The sequence below is a fragment of the Silurus aristotelis genome, assembly GCF_946808225.1.
Source record: "Silurus aristotelis genome assembly, chromosome: 2".
Lineage (NCBI taxonomy): Eukaryota > Metazoa > Chordata > Actinopteri > Siluriformes > Siluridae > Silurus > Silurus aristotelis.
In genome coordinates, this window is record NC_139575.1 from 10056406 (window position 1) to 10080862 (window position 24457).

General features: G+C 37.3%; 1 protein-coding gene across 1 annotated transcript in view; it reads right to left on the reverse strand.

Moving 5' to 3' along the window:
• The window catches only part of ghrhrb (growth hormone releasing hormone receptor b), a 49401-nt gene that overhangs the window by 20678 nt on the left and 4266 nt on the right, over window positions 1-24457 (reverse strand). Inside the window, exon 2 of the mRNA XM_083567456.1 lies at window positions 18534-18642. Within this exon, the coding sequence (XP_083423582.1) occupies window positions 18534-18642 (109 nt within the window). The remainder of the gene's footprint in view (window positions 1-18533; window positions 18643-24457) is intronic.

The window sequence follows — 24457 nt, forward strand, 5'->3', positions numbered from 1 at the left end:
ATATTTTTTTTTTTTTGTTACATTCTCCCATAATTCATTGATGTATTTATTAATTAAATTCTTACTCTTAATCTACCATAACACCTGAGCTCTACAATCCAGCAATGAGTAGTGCGGTGCCGTCCACTGATAAATTAATACAGCTACCAGAAACATGAATAAAGAGCCTCAACAAGAGTAAAGAAAGCAATGTGGAATGCTGGGAAATCCTGCAGAATGGAGCACACATCTGCAAACCTCAATCAGTGCTTTGGCATGACCCAGACTCAGTGATTCATGTGAGCATGGTGTTGCCCCCTGAGAGACTTTCAAGACCTCATGTCACTTCGTTAGCACAGCCGCTATCAAAGCACTAGCGAAACGTGCCGCAGATTTATTTTTCATGGCGAGGCCATTCACTTTCCTCTTGGTCTCTGCTGTCAGAGCCTGAGATAAGCACAGGGATATTAGGTATGCTTTTTTAAGTCAAACCCAAATTGAATGCCTTATTTTAAGGCTCTCTGCAAAGCATATTCTAAGGATGTTTCTTGTATAACGTTGTGGGCTTTTTGAATGCGAAACAATTCTGACTTTAAACCTGGACGTTTTCTGAATGCAACTTTCAAGGGTATAAAAATGAATAGTATTCTTTATGTCATTCAAGATGAGTACCAAATAATGCCTTTAAAAAGGTTGAGATTGTGTAACACTTCATCTGAACTGCGCAGCCCACAGAGCTCTTTCAATCAGGCAGAAAGGAACGTAAGAAATAAGGACAGGACTGGAAGCTCAATGAAAATTCATAATGGTCTCAAGACTACCTTGTACTAACTTTATAATTATGATATAAACTTCAAAGCTTAGCTTAAATACTGACAGTACACAGAAGGGATGCAATACTAATATTCAACTATTTATTTACCGGTCACCAAACACAATGCAATGCATAAATAAGGAATACAACATTGACAATAGGATGATGTGCTATTCTAAATAAGAAGGTGAATTACTCTTAAATCACAGCTAACAAAATCAATGTTGTATTAGTTAAAGGACATAACACCACACTTACATAAGCTATTATGTCTATTTATACTATTACCAATCACCAGCCTCTCTTTTTCGAATTCAATGGAAGGTAAAAAAGCACATCTTGTCATGTTCCTGAAAAAGTGGAAAGGCCTGTGTTCGGAATATGATGGACAGCTGAAAGTCACAGCATTACCGCTCTCTAAATAAACATTTCTCACAGAAAATGCCACCGTGTACACAATTACACATTTCTTTTACTGTAAACCTGCTTATGTGAAGCATCCACCTTACGATTTCCTATAAGTTGTTAATTTAGAAATGTTGTCGTATTAAAATGAGGGCAATCCTCTAAAAAATAAAAACAGTCAGCACAATTGTCAAAGTAAATGTCATAGAAAATTCATTAACAGCTTTTGTCCAATCAGAAACAAGAATATAACAATGCAGTGCTCTGATCATGTGTGAATTTCACTACAAAATACAATGCTAATCAACATAAAAAAATAGGTCATCAGAAAAAATAATGGCAAAGAAATCACTACAAAATTAATAAATGCACTCTAAATAAATAATAAAAATAGAGGCATGTGCCAGTAAGTGCATTATTTTTTTTTGTGGTTTGGATGCTGCACAGCCTGAGGGTTGGTTGGATGTTAATATGGTTTCATTTTGTTAACGCCTATACAACAACTCATATTTTCCTTCTCCTTACCTTTTAAATCATCCTTATTGACACTATGCGCTATTGGTTATCTAAGATCCTTGTGCCTTCAGTTCTAATAAGGTTTATTGAATAGGAAATTGACTATATCTGTTTCCAATATCTAAAACCTTACATCGCTGGGTTCAATCATGTCTTCCTGCCTGAAGAAGCAGATACTTATTGAAACATTTATCTTCTCTAAGGTCCCAGGGCTCTTCGCTGTATAATAATATAATTGCGGCTTAGTTTTGTTTTGTGTGCTCCCAAGCACGTGTTTGTATTTTGTATAAAATGTGGATGGCCATCTACGGAATATTGTTGTTTAAAATATTCAATCTTTTATTCCCTTATGCATTAAAAAAAGAACTAAATCCATTCCTGGGGAAATGTGCAGAAAATTAGAAAGCATATATTTGAAGGAGAAGGAAAAGGGAAAACCTTCTATAATTCATAGTAATGATTTGAGAAATGAGCGACACCATGTGTAGTGAGGTGTTTAAATAGCTAAAGCGGGACTTCCTCTTCAGCTTCCTGTGCTGTCAATTTGACAGATGAGCTTGTGTGGTATATGAGAATCTCTTGGTATTATCTTCACTAACTGTTTTCTGTTCTGTAAAAAAAAAAAGGCTATTATAGAAAGGAAGATTATACAGCAGTGATAAATTATTCTGTCATGTTATTCCACATCATCGAGTTACAGTCTACAAGTGAAAAAAGTCAGATGAGGGCTTAAATGTTCAGAAGGAATTAAATTTGTACTTGAAATCTTTTGCTGATGGTTCATCAATGGATTACAATTACTCTATAGCAGATTACAGATGTTTATGATTGGTTAAAACTGGTGTTCACTTATAAACATTTGAGTACACATGCAGGGTTTTTGTTGTTTTCTAATGTAACTCTATAAAGTTCTACATACATATAAAAATATATATTTACAAATGAATACATGTCTAAATGTGTTTATGGATCTGTGTATGGGTCCTGGGATGTTAAGAGGTTCAAAAACAACAGAAAACCTCCAGAAACCTCATCTTTAAAAAAACTCTTTATCCTGGTCAGAGGTATGATGGATTCTGGGTCTAAGCCAGAATGCTACCTTTTGCCAGAGTTATTATATCAGGTGAGTTATATCTGGTATTGAAATATAACTCTATACAGGTAGTTCTTGAATTACGGTGGAGATGCGTTCTGAAAACCCCATTGTAACTTGAAAACATTGTAAGTTGAGACTTAGCCAAGCATTCTCAGTAGTCTTGAAGAATGATGATCAGTATACTGTATATGGTATACTGTTATTTGTTCATTATTTACCAAATGACAGTACATAATTTAGCGAAACAAAGCAATTTACAATACTATACTGTAAAAACTATACTATGCATGGAGGGCAGAGCATACACTGCTATAGAACACTTGCCTACTGAGTAAAACTTTATATATTTTTACAACTTTATCGTATCAATATCATCATCATAAGATCAAAAAAGTCCTAAGTCAAACCATCACAACTCGTGGATCATCGGTATGTGTTTTCTGTTTCACCTGTTGCTCTGGCCTCCTCTTTAATTTTCATTTTTGCTTCAAGTAAGAGCATCAAAAAACGTAAAAGATTTCCAAAATCATCATGGTAACAAAATTTGAAGTATTTGCGAGTTAAGCTGCTTACTAACTAGTCAAGTTTTTGTAAATAAAATAGTCACAACTAGATATCTAGAACTATACAAAAACAACAATCAAACCTAAATTCACATGTACAATTTATTTATAATTCTTTTATTATTTACATTGATGGAAAATTTCAAACTATACTAGTTTTGTAAAACTGTTGTATATTCGGTTAATATGTGCAGCAGGTTTAAGCCCTCTGTCTGACTAACTTAGTAAAAACTTCTCATTTAATCAGCTTTAATCTTTTCTCTCAGTAAAGCATGAATTTAAATCGGTTGTGTAAGAAAAAAGCCCATAGACGCTAGTGTTTACAGGCATGTTTCACACAAGCTGTGTTTTCCATAGAAAAAAGTTTGGGTTAAATGAACAAACAGTGCAATGTTTTACATTTTCTATAAAAACATTTCATTGCTGCATTTTAATGAAATTTTAAAGGAAGAATTGCCTCTGGTCTGTACTGTGAGAAAGGCATTTGGGGAAGAGCTCAAGGGGTATTACTAATGTAGCACACCTGAGACCAGTTGTCCTACGTACATTTATTTGATCTCTCTCTCTCTCTCTCTCTCTCTCTCTCTCTCTCTCTCTCTCTCTCTCTCTCTCTCTCTCTCTCTCTCTCTCTTTCTCTCTCTCTCTCTTTCTCTCATACACACACACACACACACACACACACACACACACACACACACACACACACACACACAATGAACAGTGAGTCTGTGTTTCTGTCACCAAAGCAAAGCCAAAGCCAGGCAGAATAAAGGGTGAGGGAGCGAAACAGCTGTAATGTTATTTGTTTTGCAATAGCTTTACATTACTGTCTAACTGTCTTTGCTAAGGTCTAAAATGATCATGCGATTGTTGTGAACTATTTTAATGCATGAAAAATAGAACTATTTTGTGAGACACAAAACTGTTTGCTTTTTCATTTAAATAGTATGGGATTGGCATGAAATATACATTAAACATTACACCAATGAAATCAAACTTATAACCTATAAAATATATAAAATAATATCAGTTCAACAGGACCTTGTTGTTCTTAGTTTTCAATTTGGCCCTGAACCATTTTCCTTATATCTGTGTAATTGATATTATAATGATTGTCCTCATAATGACCTTTCCCTGCCAGCTTTCTGGTGATTATGTCTTTAGATGCAATAACTTTGTCAGTTTATGTGTTAAGCATAATTTGGATTCTGACTAAGATTATTACTGCCTAGCATGTGTTTGAATAAATTGTTAACCCAGAAGTAATCCCTTGATTTTCACACAGGAAAAGAGTCTCACATCTTTTTGCTGAGATAGGAGTAGAATGAGGATAAGGAGGAGGATGCTCTTCACCATCATGGGGGAGTGGGTGGAAAGGGCAAGTGCTAAAACGTGAGTAATGTAGCATGTTTAAATGCCAAGGGCGAAGCAGGAAATTCATCAGGTCTTTTTTTCCCCCGCAAGTCGGTATTTGAAAGAGTCTGATCTTGAATTGAATGGGGTTCCTCTGTCGAGTAGCTGTTAGCATGATTTAAACTGAGCTACTTAACAAGCAATGATTTTATTATTTTACTTTTGCGCTTTTCTGTTTAGGAGTAAAGGAAAGACAAGGATCTTATTGGAAGATGAGTTGACGACCGGCTATATTCAGACCATCAAAGATATTGTCGTTGTATCATTAACCGTGAGAAATTGTTCTCAACATTTACAGCTGATAACTGGGGCTCAATGCTAAAAATCATGATTTAAAAAAATTTTATTTAGTCAAGTAAAGGTTTATTTCTATAGCGCTTTTTACAGCGGACATCGTCTCAAAGCAGCTTTACAGAATTAAACAGTTAAGGTAAACGATGTGTATATATCCCTGATGAGCAGCCATGATGACTGTGGCAAGGATAAACTTCCTTAGATGTTATGAGGTTGAACTTATTTAGCCAAATAAGGAAGTAATATTTTATTTTAATATATATTTAATATATATATATATTAAAATTAATACAAATATTAAACGCACTTTTAAATGGTACCATTTGATATTAAAAGAAAATACAACTTGAGCCTTGTTATACATAAATAGCCAGAATTTTTTTTTAAATAGTTGAGTTCCCTTCCAGGAACTTGAGCTCCGTCGAAAACACTTTGGGAACGCTTTGAACTGTTCACGCACTGATTCACGTAAAATCTGACCAATAGGCAGTCGCGATATCATTGGCGGGCGACACGAGAGACGATTGTCTGTGCTGTGGCCGTATGGCTATCCATACACTATGACTATCCACGCTCCCAGAGATCACTCTTTGAGGAGAGTGGATGGTGGAATGCGACCGATCCTAGATCTGCACTATTTGAACCGCTCATTTAAAAGGCTCAGGTTCAAGATGCTCACTCTCAAGGAGATAGTGTCTCAGATCAAGTCCAAGGACTGGCCATCCTGCCTTCTCACAGAAGGTTCCTGGGGTTTGCTTTCGGGGGCGAAGCTCAGGGCCTCCTGTTCGACCTAGCACTCTCACCCCGCACCTTTACCAAGTGCATGAATGCGGCTCTAGCCCCGCTATGGCTTCAGGGCATCCGCAATCTAAACTATATCGACGATTGGTTGGTATTAGCTTGAGTAGAGCTTCAGGCGGTCTGGCATCGAGATGTCGTTCTCGCCCACATAAAGGAATTAGGGATAAGACTAAACGCAAGGAAGAGTGTACATCCCAGGCCGGTTGAACTGGAGAGCAGACGCCCTTTCGAGGCAAGGTCAGAGGCCCGGGAAATGGAGGCTCCACCCTAAGGTGTGAGCACCACCAGTTTGACCCAGTTAACTGCCCGGTTGGTTAAGTTCTGGAGTTCCTGCAGAAACAGTTTGCTGCAGGGTTGGCTCCATCAACCTTGAAAGTTTACGTGTCCGCTATCGCGGCTTATTGTACTCCGCAGGTGGTGCAGTCACTGGGGAAACACCCCTTCATGACATGTTTTCTATAAGGCACCTGGAGGCTGAAGCCCAGGACATGACCCAGAGTGAATGTGTGGGACTTGCCCGTTGTGCTGGTGGCTGTATCTGAGCCCCCCTTCGAGCCATTGGCCCAGGTGGCCCTTAGGTATTTGTCAGTTAAGACTGCCTTCCTCCTGGCAATCTCCTCCCTTAAGAGTGTCGGGGACCTACAGGCTCTTTCTGTGGCCCCGTCTCTCCTGGAGTTTGCCCCTGGCATGGCCAGTGCTATTCTTTACCCCAAACCAGGATATGTGCCTAAGGTGCCTGCGGCTACCTCGCGACTTGTCGTGTTGCAGGCATTCTGCCCTCCTCTTTTCCTAGGCCCTAACCAGGAAAAGCAAAATCGACTTCACAGGCCTCCACAGGTTTCCCGGCTAATAAGCAGACGCTCAGTAGATGGGTTGTGGATGCTATTTGTCTGTGTTATGAGTCTTTTGGTCTTCCCACTCCTTTCGGTGTTAAGGTTCATTCCACCCAGGGTATGGCGGGCTCTACGGCCTGGTCCACTTGAGTGTCGCTCCAGGACATTTGTAACGCTGTGGACTGGTCCAGCCCGCTGTCCTTTGTCAGGTTCTATGACCTCGCCACTCCCGGCTCCTCTGTCCTGCATGCAGGTTGTGCTCAGACACACTAAGCAGGGACTGGTCAGTATGGCATGATTGGACACTTGTTCCCAAAGTGTTTTCGATTCACGACTGCCTATTTGCCAGATTTTACACGTGATTCAGAGCGTGAACAACGCAAGGCGTTCCCAAGCATTTTTTTTTTCACCTAAGTAACCTAGTGATGATGTATATAGGATAGGAATGTATGTAGGATAGGAAAATAAAGACAAAGTACAGAAGGTACAGGCTGGAAAGAAAGAAGAGGATAAAAGGAGAGAAGAGTGCTCCTTTGCCAGATTTCGTATTTCGTTGAATATATACACAAATTGGCAACCAATAAATTGACAAAACTAAAATAGGGTCTTTGAGAGGATCAAACCAAAGAATTCTTAAGGGTTTTGGGTTGCAGTTAATTAATTACAATTAAGGAAAGTGTGCCAATCAAACAGATAATCAAATAATCAACAAATCAATCTTTCCATAAACATAATGCAAAAATAGGTTCAGTAATGCGTATATAGAGCTGGTGCTGTTCTTTGTTCCTGGCTCCAGTAAGGAAAAAACTCCTACTTACAAGGAATTGAATGTTTAAGAGTTTTAGACTGAGTCATTTTATTATCCATGGGATTGAACATTGAATGCATGGCAAAATTCTTATTTCAGGCACCACAATAATAAAAGTTGCTGGATTCCTGCCAATATCCAGCAACTTCTCACAGCTATTGAAGAGGAGTGGACCAACATTCCTCAGGCCACAATCAACAACCTGATCAACTTTAGTTAAAACATAGAGTGTAACGGAACTCACAGTTAATTATTATTCATATTTGTGATCATCAATATTTGAACAGTTTACATATTAAAAACAATTTTAAATAAAATGCCTGTTTGGTTAAATAATATTTTAATAAATTTTAATTTCATAAATGAAATGGATTAAATTAAGTGATCTATTTGCCCTATTTGGGTAATAAAGATGTTATCGTGTGTGTGTGTGTGTGTGTGTGTGTGTGTGTGTGTGTGTGTGTGTGTGTATGTGTGTGTGTGTGTGTGTATTTTACATTTAATATTTAATGTTCTGCTTATTTCAGCATACTTTAACAAGTGTTTTCATTCCTTCTTTCTTTGCTTCTTTGCTTTTTATTTTATTATATCTGTAGATTCTTCGTTATAGACTTTCCACCATACAATCTATAGTGAATCTTTATTTTGCATCCAAATTGACCTAAATATGACTAAATAAGAAAATACATTTGTAAGAACTACATTTCCCTATTTGGAAGTGATAGCGTAGATGTTCAGATGTTGAACTTTTAACTAAAAGGTTAGTTAAACCAGCGCAGTTCTTCTCAAGAGAATACTATAGAAATAAAACTAATATATTTTTGAGTAGTCAATGTGCAGCTTGTATAGCAGTACAGATTTACTGTTCTCTGAAAATAACTCAACAAACAGCCATTATTGTCAAAAAAAGCTGTCAAAAAAGTGAGTACACCCTAAGTGATGAAAAAGTTGCTGCTTTAAGTGCAATTCTCTCATACTAACCACTGACTATTCAACATAGCACCTGAATTATTGCACTCTACAAAGACGGCCAAGGCTATAAGAAGAGGTTTTCTAAAAGGGTTTTACTCAGAACAGACCTCGCAAGGATCGATCAAAGTAGTAGAGTCCTCATGCTGTGCGTCAGGTGCAGAGGCTGGCTTGAAAAGCAGACGCATGAGTGAAGGTCCGCTTCTCAGTGCTCAGACTATACGCCGCACACTGCAACAAGTCAGTTGTCCTAGATGAAAGCCTCTTCTGGCTCGCAAGAAATCCTGCAAACAGTTTGCTGAAGATGACCTGTCCAAGAGTATGAAATACTGTAACCATGTCCTGTGGTCTAATGAGAATAGGATAAACTTGTTTGGCTCAGATGGTGTCCAACATGTATGGCAATGCCCCAGTGAGGAGCACCAAAAAAACTGTGCCTTGCCTACAGTCAAGCATGGTGGTGGTAGCATCATGGTCTGGGGGTGCATGATTGCTGCTGGTACTGCGGAGCTGCGGTTCATTGAGGGAAACAGGGATTCCAACATGTACTGTGACATTCTGGAGGAAAACCCTCCCTTCTGAAGGGAGGATGCCCTCCCTTCAGAAACTGGGACCAACGGCAGTTTTCCAACATAATTATGACCCCAAACACACTTTGAAGATGACAAATGCCTTGCTCAGGGTGAAGGTGATGGAGTGGCCAAGTATGTCCATTCCAAAAAATTTTTTTTTTTATCAATTTCAATATTGATGTGTTCACTTAGGGTGTACTTATATATAAATATATAAGTACACCCTAAGTGTACTTATGGTACACTTAGGGTGTACCATAAGTACACCCTAATATATATATATATATATATATATATATATATATATATATATATATATATATATATATATATATATATATATATATATATATATATATATATATATATATATATATATATATATATATATATATATATATATATATATATATGCAGTTAACTGGGTCCAACTGGTGGTTATATATATATAAAATTCTAATTCTAAAATGATGATGGTCATCACTGTTTAACTTTGATGTTTTAAAAACAATGTTTACAATTTAAAACTGCAGCGTATATCACATAGAACAGCAGTTCTCCCACTTGATTGTCCATAATAGCAAACAAAATGGAATTCGGGTAACCTGATCTCCTCAAACACAGAGCTCCAGATGCAAGGACCAACATTAGAAAAATGATCTGAAGCGTTGTTTATTTTGTTAACATCATTATTGCTTGTCAGTAGTTGGCAAAATCAAATTAAAAACTCAAATCTAATTCAAATGAATGTGGAAGGCCCTTTGATCCCAAGTGAGTTATCTTGATCCCAAGAGACAGTATCCAGTTGAAGCTCAGAGCTGAGCAGTTGAGGGTTGGCAATGTTGAACAGATAAACAGTGACAGGATTTGAACCATGACTATGTTTAGCTTCACTGCTGATGAACAAAACGGGCCTCGTTTATCAACGGTTTTGGTATGTAAATGTGAAAATGACAACAGAGCTATACAGAGCTAAATATTTCTACAATAGTTACAAACACTTCAGTAAAGCTGATTTTCTTATTACACACAAGCATTTGTTGATAAATATTCTTCACTTTTAAATTATCAGGGAGTTTGTAAAGATTTAGCTGAGAAAGGAGGACATTAACAACAACTCAGGCATAAATAAATGGGCTTTTGACTGAACTAAATAAAGAAAATGACAGCTAAACAGTGACTAACTTTTCCCCCTAATTTAATGTCTGGTCTTATTGTAAAGAAAGGATTTGTTTTTTTTCCTTCATACACATTACACAAAATGTCAGTGACTTGCCATTCATTCGGGTTCGCTTCTGTTAGGAGTAGCGCATCCAACTGTAAATTCCTTCCAAACCCATTTTAACCATTACATCATGTGTTGCTGGAGTCAAAGATAATCTATCTGCCTTGAACCTTCACCGTGAACAAAATGGGCATCCTATAGCTCACAATCAATGTAGCTTGAAACTTTTGCTTTTATATTCCTATGTGATTATTCCAAAACCCTCTAAAAGGTGTCCAATCACGTCGACATTTTCACATTCTTTATTGGATGGTCAGAGACTTTACTAGTCAGAGCTCACAACCCGCATGTGTAGCAAACTGCACAAGCGTGAATATATTTGTATGGATTTAAAAAATGTTTTCCATAATGGCTGACAAACAAGATATTAATTTGGTCGCAGATATACTTATAAGGACATTTACAGTGGTTAAGGCACTGGATTACTAATCGGAAGGTCGGGGGTTCAAGCCCCGGTATCGCCAAGCTGCCACTCTTGGGCCCTTGAGCAAGGCCCTTAACCCTCTGTGTGCTCCAGGGGCGCTGTATCATGGCTGACCCTGCGCTCTGACCCCAGCTTCCAAGCAAAGCAAATTTCACTGTGCTGTAATGTATATGTGACAAATAAAGGCTATTCTATTCTATTCTATTCTATTCTATTCTATTCTATTCTATTCTATTCTATTCTATTCTATTCTAAGAAAAGCTTGTCATTGCGAGTTAAAGTCAGCCTAAACTATTCAAAACAGTTTTTAAGCTTTTTCATGAACCATTTATACCTTTAGGTTTTTTTTCCATGTTGACTTTTAATTCCAAATATATGCAGATGGTGCAGTTGTGGCTGCAATGACAGCAGGCTTGTTGAATTGTGTTCATTGGGTTTCTAGTTAAAGTAATGGCATTTATTCTCATTGCATGATATACCTGTCTGTGATGCAGCACTCTGTTATATTGCGCTTCTCCATAATATTGATGCTTTTTATAGCTGTAGCATCAAAATTATGATGTTAAGAGGTGACCTGATTCAGGTAGGACACCAATGAAGTCCTTGGTGTGAAATGCTACGGCAAAATATCTACAAGGTGGTATTACAAATTTTCAAGACTAGCTCTGTTTAAAAGAAAGTACTTTATTTATCTACGTTCACACAAAGTCCCCTTGCACAGCGCTCAATTCAGTACTCCCAGTTTTCTTGCCACTTCTGGAAAATGTCCTGAAGCCTTCTTTTCAAAGTGTGTCAGAGATCCATCTGCAATGGTTTCAAAATGGCGACCTTTTAGCTGGATCTTTATCTACTGGAAAAGGGCGAAGTCCGCAGGAGCCAAATCTTAATAGGTAGGGTGGGTGCGGAAGTAGGAACATGTGTATTGTTTTCCGACGATCGTTATGCACAAGTCGCCAAATGGCCTCGACATTTTCAGGGGTTGAGTTTGTCGAACGTTTTTCTGATCTCTGGTCGTCTTCTGGTGATGTTCTTCCCCTCTTGAAGTGGACATGCCACTTAAAACACCTTGAACGACTCATTCTGTCAAATCCTGTCAAATGTCCCTATGGCAGATTTGCTCAGTTTCAGGCAGGATTATACGTTTGCTCTTCTGTTCTAACTTGCTGTCCATGATCGCCACATGAAAACATGTGGTCAGAATAGCACCAGTTAGCATCAACAGTCTCGAAACTTTTTGATACATTATTGATGTATTGATTACATATGGGTTGGGGGGAAAAAAGTGAAAATGTGAAAATGCATCTAAAGACATCCTACTGTATACAATCATGTGCCTCCAACATTGTGCCCCAATACTTTTGTCCATGTAGTGTATGTGCAAAAAACTGAGATTGATTGTCTCCTAACTTTTTTGTATTAAACCAATATAAATACATAAATACCTTTGAAAATAAACAGGATTTATTTTGATTAAAATCTTACGAGCTTGAATGCGGACTGATCACGTCCGTGTCCAGACATTATTATAAACCATTTGCTTTGAGTTACACACCTGAGAGGAATTTAATTACTTGTGTGAACAGACAAAAGGTCTATAAGTTAAAGTATAAATGCTTATTAAAAGTTTATTAATATTAACACATGGTGAATATTCATGAGTTTTAGATGGAAAGCCTCTAGAATGGATCATTGTTTCAGTGTATGCTGTTTACTTCATTTTACACATCATCTATCATTTTCCTATACTGACTATGTTAATCTTTAATACCTACAACTATAAATGAGTAAATTGTAAATAATTTCACTGTAATCAAACTTCATCAAGCTTACTGAGATATTAATAGAGCTATGTGTTACACACTGACCCAAATACAAATGAAAATGCTTGCAAGTTTACCCATTTTTAGAGTAAACATCTCAAACTGTAGTTATTGCGAATGCATTTCATAAGCTTGTCTTCCTAACTAGGTCTCCTATCCCTGTCTATGGAATGCCATTATATATAACTAATTTAAAGGCTTATCCTCAGGCTAGAAGCTTTAAACTTTGGATTACCATTTTCCTGGTGCAAAACAACACATTTGAGAATCAAGTTTATTTGTTTATTGTATAAACATTTTAATACAAAGGAACACTAAAACAAATTTTCTTTTGGAAATGATATAACCCTTTTCTGTCAATCCCATTTATAATTATTGGGAGATGACCAAACCAGTGACTCATAAAAGTGTTTGTCTGATTGATTACAGTATATCACAGGTCTTAACTCTTTGCTAAGTTGAACTAATTTGCACATGTTGACCTTTTCAGCGTTAATGCCTGAAATGTAAATTTGTAACAGAAAGTGGGGTGTATATTTAATATATATATATATATATATATATATATATATATATATATATATATATATATATATATATATATATATATATATATATATATATATATATACAGTGAGGAAAATAAGTATTTGAACACCCTGCTATTTTGCAAGTTCTCCCACTTAGAAATCATGGAGGGGTCTGAAATTGTCATCGTAGGTGCATGTCCACTGTGAGAGACATCATCTAAAAAAAAAAAATTCCAGAAATCACAATATATGATTTTTTAAACTATTTATTTGTATGATACAGCTGCAAATAAGTATTTGAACACCTGAGAAAGTCAATGTTAATATTTGGTACAGGAGCCTTTGTTTGCAATTACAGAGGTCAAACATTTCCTGTAGTTTTTCACCAGGTTTGCACACACTGCAGGAGGGATTTTGGGCCACTCCTTCACACAGATCTTCTCTAGATCAGTCAGGTTTCTGGCCTGTCGCTGAGAAACATGGAGTTTGAGCTCCCTCCAAAGATTCTCTATTGGGTTTAGGTCTGGAGACTGGCTAGGCCACGCCAGAACCTTGATATGCTTCTTACAGAGCCACTCCTTGGTTATCCTGGCTGTGTGCTTCGGGTCATTGTCATGTTGGAAGACCCAGCCTCGACCCATCTTCAATGCTGTAACTGAGGGAAGGAGGTTGTTCACCAAAATTTTGCAATACATGGCCCTGGTCATCCGCTCCTTAATACAGTGCAGTCGCCCTGTCCCATGTGCAGAAAAACAGCCCCAAAGCATGATGCTACCACCCCCATGCTTCACAGTAGGGATGGTGTTCTTGGGATGGTACTCATCATTCTTCTTCCTCCAAACACGTTTAGTGAAATTATGACCCAAAAGTTCTATTTTGGTCTCATCTGACCACATGACTTTCTCCCATGACTCCTCTGGATCATCCAAATGGTCATTGGCAAACTTAAGAAGTGCCTGGACATGTGCTGGTTTAAGCAGGGGAACCTTCCGTGCCATGCATGATTTCAAACCATGACGTCTTATTACCAACAGTAACCTTGGAAACGGTGGTCCCAGCTCTTTTCAGGTCATTGACCAGCTCCTCCCGTGTAGTTCTGAGCTGATTTCTCACCATCCTTGGGTATATTGAGACCCCACGCGGTGAGATCTTGCATGGAGCCCCAGTCGGAGGGAGATTGACAGTCATGTTTAGCTTCTTCCATTTTCTAATGATTGATCCAACAGTGGACCCTTTTTCACCAAGCTGCTTGGCAATTTCCCCGTAGCCCTTTCCAGCCTTGTGAAGGTGTACAATTTTGTCTCTAGTGTCTTTGGACAGCTCTTTGGTCTTGGCCATGTTAGTAGTTGGATTCTTACTGATTGTATGGGGTGGACAGGTGTCTTTATGCAGCTAACGACCTCAAACAGGTGCATCTAATTCAGGATAATAAATGTAGTGGAGGTGGGAATTTTAAACGCACATTAACAGGTCTTTGAGGGTCAGAATTCTAGCTATCTATTCCTGTCTATCAGGTGTTCGAATACTTATTTGCAGCTGTATCATACAAATAAATAGTTTAAAAATTATATATTGTGATTTCTGGATTATTTTTTTTTGATTATGTCTCTCACAGTGGACATGCACCTACGATGACAATTTCAGACCCCTCCATGATTTTTAAGTGGGAGAACTTGCAAAATAGCAGGGTGTTCAAATACTTATTTTTCTCACTATATATATATATATATATATATATATATATATATATATATATATATATATATATATATATATATATATATATATATACACCCCACTTTCTGTTACAAATTTACATTTCAGGCATTAACGCTGAAAAGGTCAACATGTGCAAATTAGTTCAACTTAGCAAAGAGTTAAGACCTGTGATATACTGTAATCAATCAGACAAACACTTTTATGAGTCACTGGTTTGGTCATTTAGTTACTACAGTGAAAGAATTGGGTCATATTGATCTTCTCAGGTGGTAATCACCTCCCTCATCAGTAGCCATGATTAAACATCTTCTGTTTGAAATACCGCCTTTAATCTCCAAGATCTTTACACTTGATTACATTTAATAATTACTTTTTACTTTCTTGTCTATAGGCAAACAGGCAAAGACCCAGACCAATTTACCAGGTGCAGGTAACACACGTGTTTATAATATACCTTAAAACCTTTGCTACTTTTAGTCTTATTGATTGTTGCCAAAATGACTGGCCTCATCACATAAATAAAAAAATCACTTATTTATCCTGGCACACATAGTTAATGCACACTGGATGGAATGCCTGTCCAGCACCGTGCACCATGCGCACCACACACAGGAAGAACCATCTAGACAGTTCAGGATCGAACCTATAACCCTGGAGACATCATGCAGGAACATGGCCTGCTGTGGCATTGATTATACTGCTAACAAAGGCACCAAAACAACTGTGCAACAATACAAAGAAATACAGAAGAATTGTGGTATATGTATGTGTATATTCCTTATATACTTTACATGTTACATATTACGGGATTTACATTAATGTATTCATTTAAAAAGGGTCTTGTTTCTAAAGTAACTAATTGAGTCGTTCACAGAGACCTGTTCAGCAGAGGCTTTACATAATCGAAGACGAATAACAAGCATAGCCAATCAATTTTACTGTATTAAGGCTGGCTTGTAGGAGCTTTGAGTGGTGGTCTGGCTTTTTGTTACATTTTCTGTCTCTCGTTATATGTATGAGCATCAAAAGACTACATCAGATGATTACATCATCTTTTAAGTGGTCTGACATTTTGTGCCAAAGTACAGCTAAGTTGTAAGCCAAGATGAAGATATTTTTGTATTTAAGATATTTTAATCATTTTTTTTTCAAAATCAGGTTTATTGGCCAAGTGTGTTGACATACACAAGGAATTTGAATCCAGCATTAGTGACTCTCAAAAGTACAGACAGAAAGAGTATCTAACGTGAAATTCTGCGTGAAACGTGGCAAATCTGCCACAGAGACTTTTGACATGACATATGTTTGACATGGGGGATGCTGCAATGAGTCGTTCGAGGTGTTTTGAGTTTAACATGCGCTTCAGGAATGGAAGAACCTCAATGGAAGATGACAAGAGACTTGTGCATGATGATCTTCAGAGAACAATCCACATATCTCACTTACACACACCCTACTGGCCAGATTTGTCTCCTGCAGATTTCGCCCTCTTGAAGATCCAGCTCTTGCTCATCGTTTTGACACCACTGTGACGATCCAAGGTGCTTTAGACTCTTCAAGAAGAAGACTTCCAGAATGCAGGAATGCTGGGAGCACTGTACTGCTGTGCAAGGGAACTATTTTGAAGATTACAGTGTGTAAATGAAGATAAGTAAAGTTATAAAAAATGTTTGTACCACCTTATATGCAGGACAAAAAAAGAATGCACTTTTCCAAAAAAGCTCAAGATGATGTTTTGGTATGTGTGAAACTCAGCTACTCATACACCATTAACTCCTGGTGAACTGTTGCACCCAGACAGGACTTAAAATGACATCGAACCAACTAGTTGATCCAATGAGCATTCATATTTCAATTTATTAAAACAATACATGTACGGTATACCTAACAGACATTAACTTGACATATCATCTTTCATCTGTTTATAAGCTCTGTGTCAGGTCAGATTTATAGACAGACTTTGCTGAAAGAGTGTGAGTTAACCAAACAGTGTTATATTACAGCGAGATATCTGATTAATTCATTCATTCATACGTTTTTATTTACATCAAGACTGATGAATTGTATAGACTCTCTGGTAAATATTTGATTGGCACATTTAAAAAACAAAAACTGTAGTAGGAAGCAATCACTGGAATGCGCACAGCCTAAGCTCACGGCATACTAATGCAATCTGACACCATTGCATGTCTGATCTTACACATACCTTGGCAACAAAAACTTGCAATGTGTAGCCTAAGAGAATGCTAACATCAGAGAGCTTTTTACAATAGGTTCTTTTTTTATTTATTTGTTTCATCCATAAATTAATGCAATCCAGCCCAGGTACTACTTATGACATAACACCACTAAAACACCACTAAAAAGATATACTAGCCGAAAATAAAGCTAAATATAGGGGTTGCCACTCTCTGTAATCACAAGATATGACTGCCGGAGTTGCTGCAGCACAGGGCTCATTACTCTTAGCCCACAGTCTCTCTTAATGTCAACTTATGACTGCTGATGATTCTCAAAGCTGCAAATAAGATTTTGTGAATGGCAGAAATATTATATTTTATTGGAATTTTTTTAGTTCTTGATTTTATTGGAAGATAGCTCCTCGAGCCATTTCACACAAGCCACCCCGGTTGTCACAAACAAGATGCTATACTGAGTAAGAACAGCTGTTTTGACATGTGATCTAAATGAGTGTGCTATGTAGACAACGAATGATTATCCTTAGCAGCTTTAAACAACCCTTACAGAAAGTCAAGTCAAGTCTAGTTTATTTCTATAGCGCTTTTCACAACAGACATTGTCTCAAAGCAGCTTTACAGAAATCAACATTCAAGGTGAATGATGTGTATTTATCCCTGATGAGCAGCCTAATGAGCAGACTGTGGCAAGGAAAAACTCCATTAGATGTAATGAGGAAGAAACCTTGAGAGGAACCAGACTCAAAAGGGGAACCCATCCTCATTTGGGTGACATCAAGAGTTTGATCATAAATCTTTCAACAATACAGAACACTGGAGAGTGAGAACTAACATGAGTACTAGAGTATAAGATTATAAGTGATGTTCTTTCTACAGTCTTATACAGTTTATATGGTTAGTAGCTCCTAGTTTTATGAGCTCAACATTTGTGATCATCACAGATCCAGCATCAGCTTCTCCATGCCAGAGCCTTCAAACACTCCTGTATGTAAACACACATGTGCTACACCTTCTTTATCTGGGTCATAAATGTATGACATTAAGTCACAAAGCTTGCGGGACAAACAAAGGTCATATTTTTTAGCACCGGATATTGGGTGGACTTCAAGGACTGTGCTGTTGCCATGCCAATGTAAAATGTTTGCAGAGTAGAAATTTGCTTGGCCATAATAATGCTAGGTTCATTCCAGGGAATCTATGGAGTCGTAGTAAACACTGAACCAAGTCAGATAACTGCTATATCCTAAATCTTGATTGATTCATAAAATCCCCATTCAGGGACCTCTGACGGTACTCAACAGCATTTAGCTTTCTCTGGAAACTTCTGGCTGACAAAGAAAGTAGTGAGTGGTGTCAAAACTGGGCATTCATGAAACCATCCTCACAGTGACTGAGTGAAAGATTCCACTCATCTGAGCTTTATAACTGACATAGTATTTGTTTTTCAATGCAGCCATACTTTGAGACCTCAAACAGATATTGAAAATAACTTACCAGTCACTGTAGTGTTGTTGTGGTACTCTTGTTCACGTGTGTTTCTGCATTGCTCCTTAGCCTTCATATGCTGAGTCACAATGGTACACAATGGATGGATTGCTTCCCCCTGTCAAAAGTGATTTAGTATTACTATAAAGCTGTATAAACACTTTATTTTATCTCTTAAAAGAAATGGGACATAATATACAGCAAATTATGTACATAGAGTATGCTATAATCCCTAGTTTATTTTTGTTCTTAAACATTAACCAGCTTAGTTTCTGTGACAAATCCTGCGGTGTAGTTTATCTAATTAAAAAGCAATCATTTTCTATGGAACTGGACCTGGACAAATGTTGAGATACCTACTAATTAAAATATAATAAGCACATTAAGAACATATAATTAAGAACAAATAAGCGCATACAACACTACACGGAATTCATGAACCTACCACAATCCGCTTTACTCTTAATATTCATAATATTGCATGTATAGCATTAAGATAAATACAGAAAGGGAGAAAGAGCTCAAGAAACACACAGAGAGAACCAATTAGAATTAATAGGATTAGCATGGGTTGTCTTTCTCTCTATTCATTATAGAGGAATGAAGAGCAATGCTGCATTTATATTGTGTATAGCCTCTATTTCAACTCCTCGCTGTATTAAGAAGCTATAATGAGTCAGAGTTGAGTGAATGGTAATGAAAGAAAAAAAACTGTGCCTGGGGTTAAAAAGAAGCAGGTTGTTTGTCAATTATTGTGTTGTGCCAAGTGTTAAAGCAGAGACGCAGTGAGGCAAAGTTCTTATCTCATGGTCATGACCCTGTTCACAACATTTCTGACAGTTGTGTTAAGACAAAGCGGTAAACATGTACATTACAAAGAAAGCAGACAGTCATTACAAACAATGTGCAGCTACAGTCTACAGCTAGTGGAAATCGCCCAAAGGCAGAATGGTTATGTATGGGGAATCTGGATGAGCATTTGAAAGAGAGAGAGAGAGAGTAAAATAGCAGCCTCCTTGTCATATCTTGCCCTTGAGCAGATGGTGAAGCCGTAGGTGGCATTGACCTCAAAGGGCAAAACGATTCCTGTGAAAGGTGTACATGAAGGTGATCAGTCATTCTTTGATTTAACAGCCACTTTGTCAGTTACTGAACGAGTGTTCTTGTATAAGCTAGCATTTAATATGTTCATTATATAATAAAGAATTATGTTTCATTCTTTTGCAAACGTGATGATTTTGCATTGTGGCGGTTAATTCAGTGCTTGATCAGCATGCATTATGCAAATTTTTTTAACATACAATCTTTTGGGAATTTTTCAGATGTCCAGCAGTAGCAAGCTGTATCATTAATCTTCCTGCTTTCCTTCTGTTTTAGCATTATAACAATTTTACCGAGAAAGTCTATGTGCTTAGAACTGATGTTCGCATAGCAACTGATTTGGGGAGTCCTTTCCAAATATCAAATAAATCTTTTCAAACAGTGTGTTTTTTTTTCCTGAACTTATATCTTAAGTTAATATCTCACCTTAATACCTCTCTTACAAGATCCTGTGTGAACCTTTAATACTGAGATGATAATGTATTAGAATTACCTTATTATCATAAACCTGTTATTTGCTGTGTAGCCTGTACTACGGTCAGAACAGGGACAGGAACTTTATAAGGAAAACTCCCACCAAGGTGGTTTTAGTGGAAATTACAGAACCCAATAAATTCCAAATGAACACCAGTGTATTATACATAAATACCATTCAGTTTATTAGAAACACCTGTATATACAGTCACTGAGTTATCTAATCAGTCAATCATGTGGCAAGTCAAGAGCTTAAATTAACGTCCATGTCATTATCATCCAGAGGTAGAAAGAGTAATAAAATCTTCTATTCAAGTAAAAGTTCAATTCAATAAAATTTGACCTACATACAAGTAAATTTTCTGGTCTAAAAATCTACTCAAGTAAAAGTAACTCATTTGAAATGTACTCAAAGAAAAGATTGACAGTTACTATTTTTAACAGTGGGGTGGGGTGGGGTGGGGGATTCTAGTTAGGTTTAAAAAAGACAAATAAAAATCTCAAAATAGTTGTTTTTAATTGAAGGAACACCTTTACAAATTAAAGTGCAATAAAAACAACAACAAAAACATTACAGTCCATGACTTAAGTCTAATGTGTGTTATGCACTTTCGCAGCAAAAAAAATGATAATGAGAGAAATTGCAAATGCAAATTCAGAATTCAGACAGTGAGCGCACACATAAAACAACATTTATTTTGATGACATTTTAATCTCAGCTTTGTCTGTACCACTGGCATCTGTGTTGCAGTTGTTAGTTAAAGTGTTGGAGTAAAATAGTAAAAGTACAGATTTTAAAGACTAATTTAAAAAGTTGAAGTACACAAATACAACTGCTCAATTACAGTAAAAAGAAAATGTAATTTGTTACTTTCCCTTTTTGTTATAATCAGACAAAAATGTGGTCTCTGCGACCTTCACCTTGGCTTGGATGTTGTTGTTAGATGGGCTGGACTGAGCATTAGTGTCTCTAGAGCAGTGGTCCCCAACTGGGTCAATTGGTACCGGGCCGCACAGAAAGGATACATAACTTACATTATTTCCGTTTTATTTATTATCTGATTCTGAACGATGTTTTATTTTGGAAAATTACCGGATTCTCTCACATCTGTCTATGACTCACTCTTGATGCATGTCAAGATGCCTTGGTCACATGTCTTACCTCTACCTTCTTTAAGGGGCTGCTCCGGCCGCTAACACATAATACATTACCGCTAAATTGAAACCCCCAAGCTAGCAAAATAAAACAACACAGTGGATTCAAGTTTTTTATTATATTTAGAAAATACCAGTTTTTATGCCGGTCGTATCATTTTATTTTGTTGTATTTATCCGCCACACCTTAAAGACCGGTCCGTGAAAATATTTTCTTACAGTGAACCGGTCCGTGGCTCAAAAAAGGTTGGGGATCACTGCTCTAGAGTTTATATATAGAATGGAGTGAGCACAAATTGAGTGAGTTCTGTGGGTGAAAAGAATGATTGATGCAAAATCAGAGGAAAGTCCAGACTGGTTTGAGCTGCCACAAATTATTTAGTAACTCAAACAGTTACTTATTACAGCCACTGTAAACAGAAAAGCATGTCACCCAGGAGTTACTGACATGAATAGAACATAATATGGTCTTCTGTTTTACTTCATTCACCTAAGGTTCTGCTTACCAGACCCCTCACACACAGCATGTAATATGTTTTACACTATTTTTTGTGTAAACATTTTTAACTAACAAGAAAACAGCACCTTTTCCTTTTGCTCCAAGGAGATCAGCAGTATTTGAAATACACTAACTTAAATGCCACAATTAAAGTCACAGAGATCACGTTCTTTCTTTTATTATGATGATTAATGTTAACTTTAACTGGAGCTCTTGACCTCTTTCTGCATGATATTAATAATTGTGCTGCTGCTTGATTTGCTGATTGAATAGCTGCATGAATTCGAGGTTGTACAAGTGTTTTTTATTAAAGTGGATGGTGAGAATATGTTTAATTAAATGTTTCTGGCTTAGCACTGGACCCCATAATGAGTCTACACAATCCTATCAAAAATGCAAACTAACATGTGGCTCCTGGCCTGATTTCCTCTTGCATAAAAAAATCGACTGGCCAGTCTTTTAGCCATTGACATTAAACATAGGAAGGAGTGAGACAAAGGAGAAAACTAATAGTCAGATAAGGATCCTGCTGCTGGCAAGATAAGATATAACTGCCCCAAGGCTGAGGCTGAGAAAAAAACATTATGAAAGGAAATGAAGCACCATTCAGGAAAGACAGTAAGTCATTAGAGAACTCACCAAGCAACAATCACATTTAATTACAGCATTGATTTGATCTTATATATATATATATATATATATATATATATATATATATATATATATATATATATATATATATATATATATATATATATATATATATATATATATATATTATTTATATATATATATACAGTGAGGAAAATAAGTATTTGAACACCCTGCTATTTTGCAAGTTCTCCCACTTCAAATAAGTATTTGAACACCTGAGAAAGTCAATGTTAATATTTGGTACAGTAGCCTTAGTTTGCAATTACAGAGGTCAAACGTTTCCTGTAGTTTTTCACCAGGTTTGCACACACTGCAGGAGGGATTTTGGCCCACTCCTCCACACAGATCTTCTCTAGATCAGTCAGGTTTCTGGCCTGTCGCTGAGAAACACGGAGTTTGAGCTCCCTCCAAAGATTCTCTATTGGGTTTAGGTCTGGAGACTGGCTAGGCCATGCCAGAACCTTGATATGCTTCTTACAGAGCCACTCCTTGGGTTTCCTGGCTGTGTGCTTCGGGTCATTGTCATGTTGGAAGACCCAGCCTCGACCCATTTTCAATGCTCTAACTGAGGGAAGGAGGTTGTTCCCCAAAATCTCGCAATACATGGCCCCGGTCATCCTCTCCTTAATACAGTGCAGTCGCCCTGTCCCATGTGCAGAAAAACACCCCCAAAGCATGATGCTACCACCCCCATGCTTCACAGTAGGGATGGTGTTCTTGGGATGGTACTCATCATTCTTCTTCCTCCAAACACGTTTAGTGGAATTATGACCCAAAAGTTCTATTTTGGTCTCATCTGACCACATGACTTTCTCCCATGACTCCTCTGGATCGTACAAATGGTCATTGGCAGACTTAAGACTTGCCTGGACATGTGCTGGTTTAAGCAGGGGAACCTTCCGTGCCATGCATGATTTCAAACCATGACGTCTTAGTGTATTACCAACAGTAACCTTGGAAACGGTGGTCCCAGCTCTTTTCAGGTCATTGACCAGCTCCTCCCGTGTAGTTCTGGGCTGATTTCTCACCTTCCTTAGGATCATTGAGACCCCACGAGGTGAGATCTTGCATGGAGCCCCAGTCCGAGGGAGATTGACAGTCATGTTTAGCTTCTTCCATTTTCTAATGATTGCTCCAACAGTGGACCTTTTTTCACCAAGCTGCTTGGCAATTTTCCCGTAGCCCTTTCCAGCCTTGTGAAGGTGTACAATTTTGTCTCTAGTGTCTTTGGACAGCTCTTTGGTCTTGGCCATGTTAGTAGTTGGATTCTTACTGATTGTATGGGGTGGACAGGTGTCTTTATGCAGCTAACGACCTCAAACAGGTGCATCTAATTTAGGATAATAAATGTAGTGGAGGTAGACATTTTAAAGGCGGACTAACAGGTCTTTGAGGGTCAGAATTCTAGCTGATAGACAGGTGTTTAAATACTTATTTGCAGCTGTATCATACAAATAAATAGTTTAAAAATCATACATTGTGATTTCTGGATTTTTTTTTTTTAGATTATGTCTCTCATAGTGGACATGCACCTACGATGACAATTTCAGACCCCTCCATGATTTCTAAGTGGGAGAACTTGCAAAATAGCAGGGTGTTCAAATACTTATTTTCCTCACTGTATATATATAATATAAGGATAACCATTACCTGGGGCAGATATCCAGCATGCTCATGTACATTTTGCATGTAAATGTTCAAATATTACTTCATTTTCTCTAACCTATAAGACATAAGACTTACATAGATTAAATTTGCAGTTTAATTTGTTGTGTGCACTCCAAACATGCATGTATACAATAGGCTGCGAGACAGCTCATATATATTTTTACTGTTTTAGGATTTTCGATCAATTACATTTATAAAGTATGACAGCCCTAATGCCCCTATAGTAAGAACTTGGTACATGGATGATTCATTAAGTGACCTGTCTCCAGAATAAGGAAGAGCAGGGCTGTGTAAATCATTGTACAATGTGTCAAATTCAGTTAATTTTAACCACAGAATGTTGGTGGTATTCAGTTAAATCACATTGATGTAATGTTAAATC